Raw genomic sequence first — 14,814 nt, 5'->3', positions numbered from 1 at the left:
ATCGGGTCGTGGCGACCTCAACAGGCGCCCGGGGGCTGGGAAGGAGGGCGGGCCAAGGCCCGCAGGTGGGGCGCGCCAAAGCCAGGCGGGCGCAGACTATGTGCGGTGGGCGGCAGGCGGCATGAAGGGTGCAGGCGGCCAGCTCCGGCTCCGGCTCCCGCGCTGGTTCCCGCTCCCGCTTCGGCTCCTGCTCCTACGCAGTCGGGTAGCCTGGGCGTACCCAAGGGTCGCAGAGTACAGGGACCCCCGCCAGGGCCCTCGCAGCTCGGAGCCAGGAAGCAGGCGGGCGTGAGGAGCGTGAGGTAGGGACGTGGCTGCGGCTCAAGTGGGCGGAGCCCCGGCCGCGGCCGGAGGCGGAGCCGCCGAGGGAGGAGGTGCCTAGTGGACTGGGCGACGCCGCGGGAGGTTCTGGAAACGCCGGGAGCTGCGAGTGTTCAGGTGAGCGCCCCGCAGGCTCAGCAGCCAGATCAGCCCCGGGGCTGGGGCGTGGGCGGGGGTCACTGGACGGTGCTTCTGCCGCGCGGGGCTGAAAGTTAGGGACCGGGGCCGGGGGTTGCGCCGCTAGCCGCCCGCAGCGCAGTCCGGGCCGCAGCCCCGCGCCCTCCGCCCTGTTTCTGCAGCCGTCTGGGTTCCTGTCCCGCTGCCCGCACGCCTTCCCCAGCTCAGGGTGGTGAGGTCAGCGGCCGCCCTTCGTGCCGTCCGCTCGGCTGTTGGGCGGGGCTGGGAACTTGGCGGTCCTTCCTTGTCGGGCTCCCAGGAAGCGGCGGCCTGACCCCCCGGCTGCCCGCTGTTGGGAGCGGGGGCGCTCCTGCGTTCGCCTGGCCCTGAGGGGCTGGTTCTTGTTGGCGAGGCCCGCTCTGCTCCCTCCCAAGGGCTGGGAGTCCGAGGTCTTGTCTGGGCTGGGAGTCCGAGGTCTTGTCTGCGCAGGGTCCAGCTTGGAGCCCATTAGATGGACATTGGATCAGAAAGACTTTTCTCATCCAGACATCCCTGTGGAACCTGCCAGACATCCCTGTGGAACCTGCGTTGTTTTTCCTTGGCAGCCGCAGAGACCCGTGAAAATTCGTTAACTAGTTCAACAAACGGGACCCTTCTGTGTGCCAGAAACCGCAAGCAGTTGCTAACCGTGCGACAGGCGGACTGGAAGAGCTAGCGGGAAGGTCCGGGCCCAGAGCATTGTGGTGAGCGCTGTGCTAGAAGGGAATAAGGGCTGTGGGTATTTGGTAGAGGACTGGATGCCTCCGGCCAGAGGACTTCCTGGAGGAGGTGACCCATGAGCTCAGAAGGCGGCTGGCAAAAGGGCAGCATGGACAGAGGAACAGCCTATGTGAGTGGGAGCAGAGACCTTGGCCAATGTCATGCCTTATGGCATTGTAGTGGAAGCAAGGTGATGGGGAAGGGACACTGTAGGGGATAGCTGTCCATGGATGCTGTCCACAAGACCCTGGAGTGAGAAGACAGTGGTGCCTGGTACTGTGCCCTGCATGTGTAAGAGGCCCAGTTGACCCTTGCATCATGAGCCTGGATCAGGGCATTTCTTGCCTCAGGTATTGCTGGGCAGCCCAGGTGGGTCCCTGGCCTTTGTATTCCATTTGACCTCTTAAGATGGTGTAGGAGAGCAATGGAATCCCTCCCAATACTAAGATTGTTGTCTTTTACTGTAGAGTGACACCTGAGATTTGTGCTTCTTGTTATAGACCATCTGGGGCCTCACAGCCCCAGCCCTCTTGTAGGAGATCCTGGTCCTAAGCGCAAGGGTTGGAGGACGTTACTGTGTAGCTTGGGGCATTATTAAATGTCCCAGACTTTGCAGAGATCCATTGTTCACCTAAAAATTTATAGGATGTTTTTGGGATCTGCTGCTTGTTCTCAGCCTATATCTCATCTGACATAACAGGTTCCGTAATTTAGACTCTGTTAAATGAACCCAGATTTCCTTTGGCTTATATTTAAACTGCCCCTGAAGTGTCCAAGGTGCAGCCTTTACTGTGGTTCAGGGCCTCAGGGCCCAGTCTGTCTGCTTCTCCCCACTCACAGAATATTTGGTCTTCGAATTCTTTTTTTTAAAGGCCTCTTTGCTCTTACACAGCCGAGAGTGTCCATTATGTGGCCCAGCCAGTGAAGCCACGTAGCAAGGACGGAGTAAGTTGGCTGGGGGCCTCATCCCAAAGATGCTGTCATAGTGGATCACCCTAGTTCTCCGAGAGCTCAGTAGGCAGACTCAGTGACAATTAAGCTGAGGCATTGTCTGTGGCATGTGATAGGCCCTTATATCCTGTAGAAAGCTCTGCATTGGGGTACTCTAGACAGTGCTTAGTCACCTATTTAGACTTGCCCCAGCCGATCTCAGTTCATCCCTTGAGTGCCTTCTGCCTGTTTGGCTTCTGACTAGAGTGTGCCTGGGGCTGGAATGAGGGAGGAGAGAGAGGAGGTGGCTGAGGCACTATTCTTGCCTGTGGGTAGCTCATACTCTGAGATTGCTGCTTCATACTGGCTGCTGGCCATGTGCCAGGGGAGGAGCCTGGCTGTGCTAATCAAAGGAAGAGACTGTGTGGGTGCAGCTCTGAGCAATGAGTCAGGTGAGGGAATCTAGGGTCTCCTCACTTCCTAAGAAGGCCTCCCTTTTTCACTCCGCCTTCCCACATCCTTGGGAGGGTCTGAGGCTAGAGGCAAGGCCTTGGCTGATTTGTGGCCACGCTGGCTGATAGTGTGCAGAGGGCTAGGGGGTGTGTCCCTGGCTCCTGGTATCTGTCAAGAGTTTACTATTATGCAGATGGAAGTTGGCAGGAAAAGCTGTGAGGCAAGCACGTGCAAGCCCAGCAGAGTGCTGTAGTGAAAGTTAAACTTCGGAAAAGTTGCTCACATCTAGCAGTTTGGACATGTGACATGACATTCCCTAGGGTAAGACATCAGCCTGTCCTAGAGCAAAGAGGGCTGGAAGGTCCTGTGGTCTGTAGGCTTTGTGCTAGGGACATGGAATGAGGGATAGAAAGACAGTTTTGTTTTTTTTTTTCCTCAGAGCAGAGGGGAATGAAAAGTCGACAATATACTGGAGCCCTAGAAGAAAGGTCTTGTTCTGTGGTGTCATTGAAGGGCAGAGGATTAAGTGTTTGGGTAGAGTGCTCTCTAACTCAGATGGAATCTGTCTGAGCCTGGTAACAGGCCAGCATCTGCTTTGGGCCTTTCAGGAAGTGCTTGCTTAGAGTGTGGCCTGTTTTGTACCTGGAACTGTAAGGGCCAGGGTGTAGTGGAGATCCTCAAGGCTGGGTACTTGTAGGAGCCTGGAATAAGCAGGTCAGAGGCATATAAGTGCATGAGATCCTGAGTATTGATCTAATCCCCTGCCTTTTGCTAGAGAACGTTCCTTGATGAGCTTTAGAGCCAGTGATTGACCAGTTCTAGGGTTATCCCCTGATGATCAGTGTACTTACATTATACCTGACTCCAGTCTCTCCTGAATTAAATGTTTCATCTCTTGCGGCACTTCTGGGATGTGGAGATCACCCAATTTCTGCCTTGTTTGCATCTACACTGTCTCCTAGTCTGGATCTTCTTTCTCACCCAGGTATCAGCTAATTTGGGCTAGGCAGCTGGCTGCCTTAGGTCCACTGATGTTTCTCTGATGCCCTTGGTACTAATGATTGACATAAATTATGCCTGGTGCGGGGCTACCTGCCAACATCTGTCATCATGTTCAGTCCTCACAACAGCCCTATGAGATATAGGTCCTAATATTGTCTAGGACCTATATATATATATATATATATATATATATATATATATGATATATATGGGGAAACTGAGGAATCCTATAATTTGTCCAAGGTCACAAAGCCAGGAAGTGGCTTAGAACTGGGGTTTAACTCTTGGTCTGTTTGACCCTGGGGCAGGTGTGCCTACTCATTTGACTATACTGCCTTGCCCTGAGCTGGACTGGTTGGTTATTTGTGAGTGCTGTGATGTCTAGGGTAGAAGTGACTGCCCATCTGATCTTAAGGGACCGTGTTGTTGTTTTCTGGGTTCATGTCTCATTCTTCCTCCCTTTGGTGAGATCCAGCCAGGGATGTCATGGACCTACTGTATAAATCTTTGGTATAACCCATGATAATGTCCTTAACCTGGGCAGGCATGCTCTTCCCAGGCAAAGTGTGGCTCCCCTGTTTGGGAGTTTATTGCACTGTAAGGTAACAGATATATTACTGAATAGGACTAGATGGCTGCAATATCTAGCAGATTGTGTTTTGGGTTTGAGTCTTGGTTCTATCATTGATTTGCTGTCAGATGTCAGGTATGTAGGAAACTCTCAACCTCAGCTATTTGTCTTTTATATCTCTCTTATATCTGAAATAGTTATCTAGCTTACAAGGTTTTGGTGAGAATTAGATGGCAGAAATGAAAGATTTTTGGAAACAAATAGTGGTTATCTCAGACTACGTTCCCAGGAAACAGCCTGAGGCAGAGCTTAAGTACTTAATGCTTTATTGGAAGGTGTAATTGCAGGGCAATCAGGGTGAGGGAAAAGAAAAGTGAGGTGCAGGCGGGGTATGGTGGCTCATGTCTGTAATCCCAGCACTTTGGGAGGCTGAGGTGGGTGGATTGCCTGAGGTCAGGAGTTCAAGAGCAGCCTGGCCAATATGGTGAAACCCCGTCTCTACTAAAAATACAAGAATTAGTCTGGCATGGTGGTGGATGCCTGTAGTCCTAGCTACCTGGGAGGCTGAGGCAGGAGAATCCCTTGAACCTGGGAGGTGGAGGTTGCAGTGAGCCAAGATCGTACCACTGCACTCAAGCCTGGGCGACAGAGCGAGACTCTGTCTCAAAAAAAATAAAAGAAAAAAAAAGTGAGGTGTAGAGGAGGATGGGAGGTGGTGTTTTAGCAAGTTGGCTACTCTGCACAGAGATATACTCAGTTACACTATGAGGACCCTTTGGTAGTCACTGGGGAGGCCAGTCTGGTAATTCATCAAAGTCAGGAGATAGAAGAACCAGAGATTCTGGCATGGGACTGCATGGTCTCCTCTACTGGGCTGAGGCAAAGCAAATGGCCTGGGACCTGGGAGATGGGTGAGACCAAGAGGGTGCAAGGTGGGACTTAAGATGCATCCTATTTAAGATGCATCCTAAATATAGTGGTATATGGATTTTATCCCTTTTATGAATTAGTCTAATCCAGACTGCCAGGTCTCTGCCAAGACTGTGACTGAAAACCCAACATGGCTTTTGCATGTCAGTTTTAACAGTTTTCTCTGCTATTTCATTGTCTAGTTACTGAAGCAAGACTTTGTGGTGTTGATGGTATCCAGGTGGGGAAGTGGAAGTCAACCACTGTTCATGTACCAGATAGAGAAAGTATGTAGATAGATAGAGATAAACATCTTGGCCTTATTAGGTTCTTGGTGAAAGAGAATATTTTTCACATAAAGTGGTTGTCAAAGATACAAAACCTGGCGTGGTGAGATGAGGCTGGAGAGGGCAGCAGGGCCAGGTCACACAGTCAAAAGGACCCTTTGGGCTAAAGAGTTTGGACTTTATCCCGATGGCAGTAGAGAGCCAAAGGAGAGCTTCGATAAACCATGCTGGCTACTTTGTAGAGCAGAGGTGGGAGGAAGGCCAGACGAGATGTGGAGAGGCCAGTGTAATGGGGGCCAGGATGGCTGTAGGGGAGATTAGGGGTGGCTCAGATCAGGGTGATGACTGAAGCTAAGGGGAGTAGGATGCCCTCCACCCTTGCCTAGGGTGCCATGACAGAAGCTTTTGGGCCTGAATAGACATCCACGTGCTTTGGTAGCGGGGTCTCCTGGAGCCTCTGGATCCTCTTAGGTGGAACACACAGGTTCTTTCAGCTCTGTCGTCCTAGAGTTGAGGGTGGTGGGGGGCCATTGTCCAGTTAGATTTTCCCTCTTCACAGAAGGCAGGCAGCTTCTTGTTCAGTGCCAAGCAAGACCAGTTTGTTCTCAGCAAACTCATGTTCTGTCTCTAGGCTGTTAAATACATTGTTAAAACTCAAGCTGTTGCATTTGGGTTGCAGCTGGGAGCTTGGCAGAGGGTCTGCCTGATGAGGTAAGGAGAGAAGCTAAGGACATTGCTGGTTTGCAGCTGGAAACATCTTTCCATGGCCATTTGGCCAGGTTGTAAATGTCTTTTCCAAAGAGCAGGCTTGGTGGGACCTCTGGTTGTATGTCTTGGAATTGCCCTGTTTTTAGAAACAGTGCCAGTCGCCTGATGGGTGAATCACTGTTGCTGGGGTGTTGGCAGGTTTTGCAGGACTTCCCTGTGGGGGTCCAAACACTGGGGCTGGCAGAGCCCCTTTGGAGTCCATTTGAGAAGGGCCTGCTTTGGTTTTTTTACATTTTAAGCATATTATAAAATAATTTTAAAAATTGCTGTAGAATTTCTTGTAGAAAGATTAGAGAAATAAATAAGCATAAAAAGAAAAAGAAATTACTTTTCACTAAGATATAGCCAGATGTATGACCTTTTTCTTGCATCTCTCTATATGTACACATAGATTAATTCTTCCTTACAAAAATGGAATTATAGACTGCATATTATTTGGGGTCTACTTTTCTCACTTAACAGTATGCTTTGATCTCTCCATGTTGATATACGGTATTCATTGTTAATATACTCCATAAAAACTCACTGTATAGAAGAAATGTAAAATCTTCTATTGTTGTAATTTCCTAATTTGAGCAAGTCTGTGGTGAAGTATTTTTTGTTGTGTTTCAGTGTGGACAGACATTATTCTACACTCTGGGGATGCACCACAGATAAAACTCAGTGTTGGTTTTCTGCTCAAGGTTGGTGTTACTTTGTTTTTCAAAAAAGAGGGTTTGACATTGCTCACCTCCAGATTTATTCTGCTTGGATTTTGAGGGTTTCTGAGAAGGCTTTTGGCAGCACTAGACACTTTGTAGGGGAACTGGGCAGGTACACATACTTTCACCTACTCTGTCTTAAGCTGTGGACATAGTTATGAGATGGGATGGGATTTGGCCTTTCCCACATTGTGGGGCACAGTCCCTCTTGGATTCTGCCCCTTTCCATTCTGACCCTAATTAGAGGACCTTTTATACAAAGCCTTTTGAGTTAAGGGGCCCAGGATTGGGAGAAATGGGATAGGGCTCCAGAGTAACCCTGCCTGAGATGGCAGTGTTGATGTGGCAGTCTGGGAGCTGCTGCTTGGAGGTGCCCAGCTCTCCAGGCTAGCAGAGTTAGTTATCCCCTTCTCCCACCAGAGTGAGACTTTGCAGGCTCTTGGTAGGTAAGCCATCTGTGATTACCTGTGATTCTTTGAGGCTCTGCCCAAGCCCGGTCTGTGATCCTTTGAGGCTCTGCCTCCAGGCTGAGATTCAAGAATGGGCTCAGTCTAAGCCAGACAGCACATTCCAGAGAGATGACAGCTGGTATTCATGTAATGAAGAAACCTGGCTTTTCCCTGAGTGCTGTAAGATATGAACCATAGATGATAGGAGCAGAATGATTTGAAAGGAATGGACAGACTTCTTCCTCCCCAGAATTTATCTGGCCTCTAAAAAGGTATGCAAATGGAACTGGAGACACACCTGGGGAGAGATTCTGGGTTCCCTACTTCCAACCGTGTCTAGTTTGGAATTCTGCCTGAACCCTGCTCTCCCACCACCCCAGCTCTGAGGAGCAGTCAGCTGATCCCTTTCTCTCTGCAGATACATCCTCCCAGCTTTATGTTTTTACTGTCCCCTCCCTATACACATACAGAGGTGCTGAGCCTGAGCCAGTCAAGCCTTTTGAGGAACGAGGAACAGACACCCAATCCCTTAGATATAAGTGGCTTGTGTAAGCAAGGAGAGAGGCATTCTGAAATCCTGGGATAGAGAAGACAGTATAATAAGGCCTTGGAGCAGACCTGTGGCTAGAACCAGGAGGGCCTGGACTATGCCTTGGGGCCAGCCCAGGCCTACTCACCTTCTCTTGATGACTTGCTTTATTCTGCTGCTCTGACTCCCTAATGGACCCCTTAGCACAATACTCCCTACCCTGCAGCAGGATGCAGGTTGAAAGATAATTGTCCTATGTATCTTAGGACCCCCCACACCTAGACTGTGACAGGAAGGCTTCAGCTCTGCAGACATTTGGCATAGGCATGAACACATGGGGCCATTCACTTATTCTTTCCTTCTGATAGAGGATCCCATTTGGGGATGGGAGTTGTGGTTGGCCTTCTCTGAGCCTAACCTGGAATCTCAATGGATTAGGATTTCTTCTGAAAGGGTAAGATGAGGAATGGTGGGTGTGCTGTGTGTCTAATCAAATGTGGCAGGCAAAAAATTGACAAACCGGCATTAGCTTGGTCTTAGAATTCTGTCAGATAAGGCTTATGTTTTTTGGAAAAGCATTTGTATTTCCTTTGTTTTGCCTGTTTTTCTCTTAGTAAATTTCCATTTGAGCACTCCAATGGGATTTGGCTAAGTAGGGCAGGAGGAAGACCAGCAGAGCTAAGGTACAGATGAGTGCTCATCCTCCAGCACAGTCTAGGCTGTATGGCTGAGCTGGGAGATGATAGCTGAAGCTTCTGTTGTGGACTGAGGTTTACTGCCAGTGGAGCTTGTCTCAGGTTGTGCCCAACTATTTCTGGGCTGATGAGAAGACAGTAGCTGGCCTCTCGCCCAGCCTGCGTTTTTGACCACATGTGGCATATTCATTTTTGCATCCTAAGTGCCTAGATCAGTGCCTGGCATCTGCAGGTCTTCAGTAAATATTTGTGAATGAATGGTGACTGGCCAAGTGAGGACAGTGTCTGCCAAGGAGCCTTACTACAGGAAGAACACTGTCTGCCCAGGAGACTGTCTCCCCTGACTGCTCTCTCTCTGGCAGGTGCAGACTGGCAGGCGTTAGTTTTATTCCTCTTCTGGCTGGCCATCTATTGTACACCTTAGTTTGGATGTTGGTACCCCGGAGGATATTGTGTCAAATTATCTTTCTGTTATTGTCTTTCCTGTACTGTCACCTCCTTGGGGCAGAGACTGGTTCCCCAGAACCTGGCACTGTCCTAGCATATGTGTTGGAAAGTAAAATAGAAACAAATAGTAGTCTGTGAATTAAGGAGTGGGCCAGAATCTGGACTGACAGACCCTTGGAACACGACCCCTCTGTGATTCTGCCTTCTCATGGTGCAGGTGGTTGCTGAGAGTTGAGAGGATGGACTTTCTCCATAGGGCACATGGCCTCCCAGAGCAGGGACCAGAATTGAGCACACATCACTGGCTGCATGCCCTTTGTTCTTTCTGCTGGTGATCCTGAATATCCTTTTTAGCTTCTGTGTGCTAGGCCAGGATCTTGGTATGTGTGAATGTATGCATATGTGTGCACATGCCTATGTGTCTCCTCACCTAAATTATTCTTTTTCACTTTGTTGATTCAGTGATTGTCTCTGAATGCCTTTCAGACACTTCCTCTGTGACCATGAAACTCTGGGTGTCTACATTGCTGATGGCCTGGTCTGGTGTCCTGAGCTGTGTGCAGGCTGAATTCTTCACCTCTATTGGTATGTGCCAACAGGACTATTGTCTGCCTGACACCTTGGCTCACATGCCACAGATGTCACTGGCTGCAGCCTGTTCTCATTCAGAGTGAGATGGCCTTAACTACTGTTTTTGACCAGTTCTGAGGAGAGTGGAACTTGAAGAATTGCGGTTTTTCCTAATAAGATCCCAATGATCTGGATGTTTGGGGAGCCAGCTGTCTGAATTGGGTCTTTCTCCTTGGGAAGTGCAGGTGGCACTTGGGCTCTCTGGTCTTTTTGACCACCTTGCTCATGGACCAGAGAGTGGTTCTGAGCGGCAAATCCTTTGTGTCCTGAGGTTCAAGCTTTTCCTATCCTTCTGAACTTAAATTCAGAGCTTTTTATCATATAATGAGCTCCCAGGATATCCATGCCCCAGTGTCATGACCAGCTGGGTAATAGTGGGAGAATGAGATTTAGGGCTGCTTCTTGAGTGGCGTCCAGTGCATTTATCTCAAACATCTCATTGGTGCCTCTGCCTCTTTCTTCCTGAAGTTGAAAAATAGGACGCCATGAGTGCCTAGGCCCCCTTTAACTTCAAGCCCCCATGATCCCCAGAGAGCTGACATGTTCTTATCCCAGGAGACTTGCTTCTGTACTGGTGTTCTGTGTCCCAAGGAAGGAAGCTGAACATCCCTCATCCGATTCTCACTGGTCCGTTTCTTCTCTCCCTTGCAGGGCACATGACTGACCTGATTTATGCAGAGAAAGAGCTGGTGCAATCTCTGAAGGAGTACATCCTTGTGGAGGAAGCCAAGCTTTCCAAGATTAAAAGGTGTCCTAAGTCTAGTTGGCCCTTCTTCCCCTCTGCTCCTCAAGGAACAAGGAAGCCATCCAGGATACCTATAAAAGGAAGCCCTTCAGAGGGTGATGTGGGGCTGCCTGGTTACTTCATGCCAGTCCTTGAGAGTAGCTAAGTACATGGGCTAAGAAGTCATTGTTTATTTTCTTTCTATTTAAGACTTCTCCCTTACATTGGGGGTCCCAGCTCTTATCTAGATTAAAGGGCTAGAAATGTCTGTGGGGAGTTACTGTATTCATTTTTCATTGCTTCTTGATGAAAAGGGCCCCAGAACGTGGCACCAGGGAATTCTCACCAGGGAAATTATCACAGGTCAAGACCTATGTGGGATGCGTTAGCGTTCCTTTTCCTCTGGTTCCATAGCTGGGCCAACAAAATGGAAGCCTTGACTAGCAAGTCAGCTGCTGATGCTGAGGGCTACCTGGCCCACCCTGTGAATGCCTACAAACTCGTGAAGCGGCTAAACACAGACTGGCCTGCGCTGGAGGACCTTGTCCTGCAGGACTCAGCTGCAGGTGAGGGATGGTGAGCAGATGCTTGAGTGAGCCCATATGTTTGTGTGTTCATGCCTGGGCTGTTGTGTCCGAGCCTGTCTTGGGTCTGGGTGTTGGTGGGCAAGTGCATTGTGTACACAGGACCCTGCTGGTTTCATGGCTCTCTTCCTTCTCTGTGGGAACCTGGAAGTTGGCTGTCCTTGGTTTTTAACATGTAATGATGGTCAGTTCTTTTTTTAGTGTCTGTCTTTTCTTTTCTTTTTTTTGCTAATGACATTTTCCCAATTGTACTTCAGTGACATATGTTTATAGAAAAGTCAGAAAACACAGAAACAAGAGAATTATAAGTTTTAATCCAATTTCCCAGTGGTAAGCACTATTAAAATTATAGTTTTTCTACATATGCATATACATTTAAAAAAATGGAACTATACATATATACCAGGGCATGCAAACTCAGTTGCTCTGAGGGACAAATGAATTAACAAGTGTCAGGTGGGCTGGATGGTAGGACCAAGGCATGTTGGGGAGCATAGGTCTCATCTAAATTCATTCCTATTCACATCATTTACAAACAAAGCATATCTGTTGGTAGATTTGTGACATAAGGAAAGACTGTTTCCCTTAATTTCCCAGCTTCTTTATATGCCATTTAATGTTCTTCTGCAGTGTGATTTTAGTGGCTGGAAGGTGATTACCTGTCAGATGGTGATAATCTGTTATACTGATAACACTGTCAAATGGGTCAAGTCATTGGATATGAGATTTTTTTCTGAATTATCAGCACATTTTTACACATCTCTTGGTGTATACTTCTGAATTTTTTTAGGGTAAATTCCTAGAAGTGACGTTTACAGATCAGAGTGTGAACTTTTTAAAAGCTTTAAACTAAGTACTTCGTACTTTTATTGTGATAATACTTTTTATGACTTTCCTGTCAGAAGAAGAGATGGTAGGGTGGGCTTAGAGGTGGGCTCTCCTAACTCCTAGCCCTGGGCTTACCCCCTGGACTCACTGGCTTTTTTTTTTTTTTTTTTTTAAGTGACAGGGTCTCACTGTATTGCCCAGGCTGGAATGCTATGTATTCACAGGTGCAGTTGTAGCACACTACAACCTCAAACTCCTGGCCTCACGTGATCCTCCTGCCTCGGCCTCCTGAGTAGCTGGGACTATAGGCACAGAGCCACTGTACCCAGCTCTTCATTGCCTCTTTTCCCTGAGCTGTGAGTGCTCATTAACTTCAGACTAGCTGTCTCTCTGCCTGAGACATTTTAGCCCATGTGGCCAGACTGGGTTGGGCTTGGGGGCAGGGTGGCCTCTGGAGAGGGATTGGTGAGCTCAGCCAGGTTGGAGCTGTGCCCAGTGAGCTTACTGCCTCCAGAAACCACGGCTGCCTTTCCCAGACTCCCGCCTCTCTGCCTGGGCCTGCAGCTCAGGACAGGCTGTTCTGCCTGCACGGAAGGAGACTAAGCCTACCCAGATGACCTCCCCTCTCCAATCTTGTTCTCCACACCCTATACTCCCACCATCCTCTGGTTCCTTTGGAAAACCTTATAATTACCTGTAAGGAGATAGGACAGGCCCAGAGAATAATTGGTTGTTTTCATCTCTGACTTTGAGTTCTTGCCCCTGAAATGAGTAGGGCATGCTAACAGTGTGGCTTTTCCAGGCAGCATGTTCCCCTACTCCCACCCCACCAGATCCTAAACTCTTTAGAGTTCCTTACCATGTAGGCATGAGAACAAGGAAGGCAGGGTTACAGCTTCTTGGTCCCTAGTCCTAGTTATGGCTGGAAGTGCATGTTTAGGTCTGAAGTCATAGGTGGCAGTGGATATAGCTACTCTTGGGAAGAGGTTGGGGAAGGAATGGACTTGTTCCTCTCTCGTTTCTCAGAGGCAGAATTGAAGGCCCTAAGTCAGCCTGGAAAAGCCTGGCTCCCACCTGGAGCCCTGAGATTGTAGGAGGTACACATCTTACTTTACAGCTAGGGCTTGGAGTCCCAGAAAAGCCTCCTTGGAGTACTTCTATGGTCAAAGACTCTCCCAGGCTTCAGGCTGTGGTCTTGAGCACCATAACTGGGGAGCCCATAACCTGAACTCATTGCAGGTCTGAGTGGTGGGAGTACAGAAGAGAACAGGCCTACTGTGGTCTCTTAGGGGACCAACTTGCTGGGCCAGTGCAGCCCCATCTTGGTGCTTGGCCAGTCCAGGTGGTCCCTCAGCTGTCAACCTGGTGGGGGGGGATGACCTCCAGGACTCTTCATCCTCACCTTTCTGGATGATAAGTGCCAGTGGTCAGTAATGAGTGGCCAGCTCAGCTCCATTCCCTTGGACTCCTCAACTTGAAATGTGGGCTGGAAGTCTGTGTTTACCTGACTAGCCCAATTATTCTGAATCAGCGTTTTCCATGGGATTGATTTTCTACTGAGTAGTTGACAGTTCCTCTCTGAGTCCTTTCCTATGCTAGTCTCAGTTATCCTCTCTATCCTCTGTTCCTTTTGCCTCCAACAGCTCTGACTGAATGCTTCGGAGCCAAGACTTCTAGACTCCTAAATAGTAACCAATATGCGGGGCTGTTTCTACTTAGTTCCAAAGAGTAGCACAGGCAGTAGGTACAGTGAGGAGTAAGAAAGGAAACATTTCCATAGACTGGAGTCATCAGGGAGAATTTCCTGGTGGAAGGGGCAATAGCCTTTGAGGGAAGGGGGAGGGAAATTCCAGTAGCCAAACCCTCTTTTTGGCTGCCTCTCTGGTCCCAAGTGGAATTCTCCCCCTGGATCAAGGGTAATCTCCTGTTCTGACTCTCATTTGGAAGGTTTTATCGCCAACCTCTCTGTGCAGCGGCAGTTCTTCCCCACTGATGAGGACGAGATAGGAGCTGCCAAAGCCCTGATGAGACTTCAGGACACATACAGGCTGGACCCAGACACAATTTCCAGAGGAGAACTTCCAGGTAACTCACCACTCCAGGTGTTGCCTGTTCCGCATGTTTCTCTTCAATGGCGGGACAGGTTGGAGTCACCACCAACTTGTGGCCTCTATCCTCAGGTGCACCTCTGGTGGTGATCCTCTCTTGGCTCACCAGTTGGTGCTGGTCTCCCACTTCCATGACAGGTGTCTCCTTCAGCCCCTGCCCTGCCACCTCCCTCCATGTATTAGCCAAGGCCCTCTCTCTTGCGTCTCAGAGAAAGCCAAAGTTACTGCTCAGGAACCCCCTTCACCTCTGTCCCCAGAGCACCATGCAGATGTGCATTCAGACCTGCTTTTGTCTCCCACCATCCAATGTCTTTTCATCTAAGGATGATCTGGGCTTACTGTCCCTCTGTTCTGAGTCCTCTTAGTTACAGTCTCTGTTCCTATGCATTCTGTCTCCACCTCTCTACGTTCTCCCCTTGAGCTCACATATAGGCTCTATTCTTGCTCATCTTACACTTTCCTCCCTCAATATCTGAGACTCTTTTGAGTCTTCGCTGCTGATTCATCTCTTCTCCCCTCCTGGTTAGGCTACTGAATAGAGTAATCTACACTCTATCCACTTTCCTGGTTCCTATATGCTCCTGAACTCATGGTATCTGGCCTTTTCCCCCACTGTTCACCCTTCTTGCAAGGTCATCAGTGGCCACTTGACTGGTAAATGCAGTGGATAGGGTTCACACATTATGTTCTTTAACTTCACAGCAGCATTTGATGGATGGATTGCCCCATTCTTTGTGATGTTCTCTCCTCCTTTGAATTCTGGGATACTGATAATCTGCTTCTCTTTTAGCCTCTCTGGTCATTTTTTCTGTCTCTCAACTGGCCCCTCTTCCACTGACTTCCCAGTGTTAGTGTTTATAAGATGTTTTGAGGGCCACTAGAGACTAGTAAACACAGTGATTCCCTGTGTGAGGCCTATACAGACCCAGGTTAGTCCAGCTCCAGAGTCCCAGCTCCTTCCTTTAGAATCCATTAGAGTGAGCGCAGTTCAGGGCATCTGCA

General features: G+C 49.1%; 1 protein-coding gene across 6 annotated transcripts in view; it reads left to right on the top strand.

The window, feature by feature from the left end:
- Positions 1-380: 380 nt before the first annotated feature.
- The window catches only part of P4HA2 (prolyl 4-hydroxylase subunit alpha 2), a 35,121-nt gene continuing 20,687 nt past the window's right edge, over positions 381-14,814 (top strand). For 2 of the 6 annotated variants that reach the window (XM_064366296.1, XM_064366300.1), the window contains exons 1-6: positions 381-438; positions 1,044-1,181; positions 9,425-9,523; positions 10,220-10,316; positions 10,707-10,858; positions 13,652-13,789. In XM_064366296.1, the coding sequence (XP_064222366.1) occupies positions 9,442-9,523; positions 10,220-10,316; positions 10,707-10,858; positions 13,652-13,789 (469 nt within the window). In that variant the 5' untranslated portion in view covers positions 381-438; positions 1,044-1,181; positions 9,425-9,441. Of the gene's footprint in view, positions 439-984; positions 1,182-6,792; positions 6,801-9,424; positions 9,524-10,219; positions 10,317-10,706; positions 10,859-13,651; positions 13,790-14,814 lie in introns of those variants that run through there. The other 4 variants (XM_064366297.1, XM_064366298.1, XM_021677499.2 and 1 more) reach the window with 4 other exon arrangements.

The sequence above is a fragment of the Aotus nancymaae genome, unplaced genomic scaffold, assembly GCF_030222135.1.
Source record: "Aotus nancymaae isolate 86718 unplaced genomic scaffold, 86718_ANA_hifiasm-v0.15.2.pri h1tg000064l_1, whole genome shotgun sequence".
Taxonomy (NCBI): domain Eukaryota; kingdom Metazoa; phylum Chordata; class Mammalia; order Primates; family Aotidae; genus Aotus; species Aotus nancymaae.
Note: the sequence above shows the minus strand (reverse complement) of the source record. Positions and strands in the feature narration are given on the sequence as shown.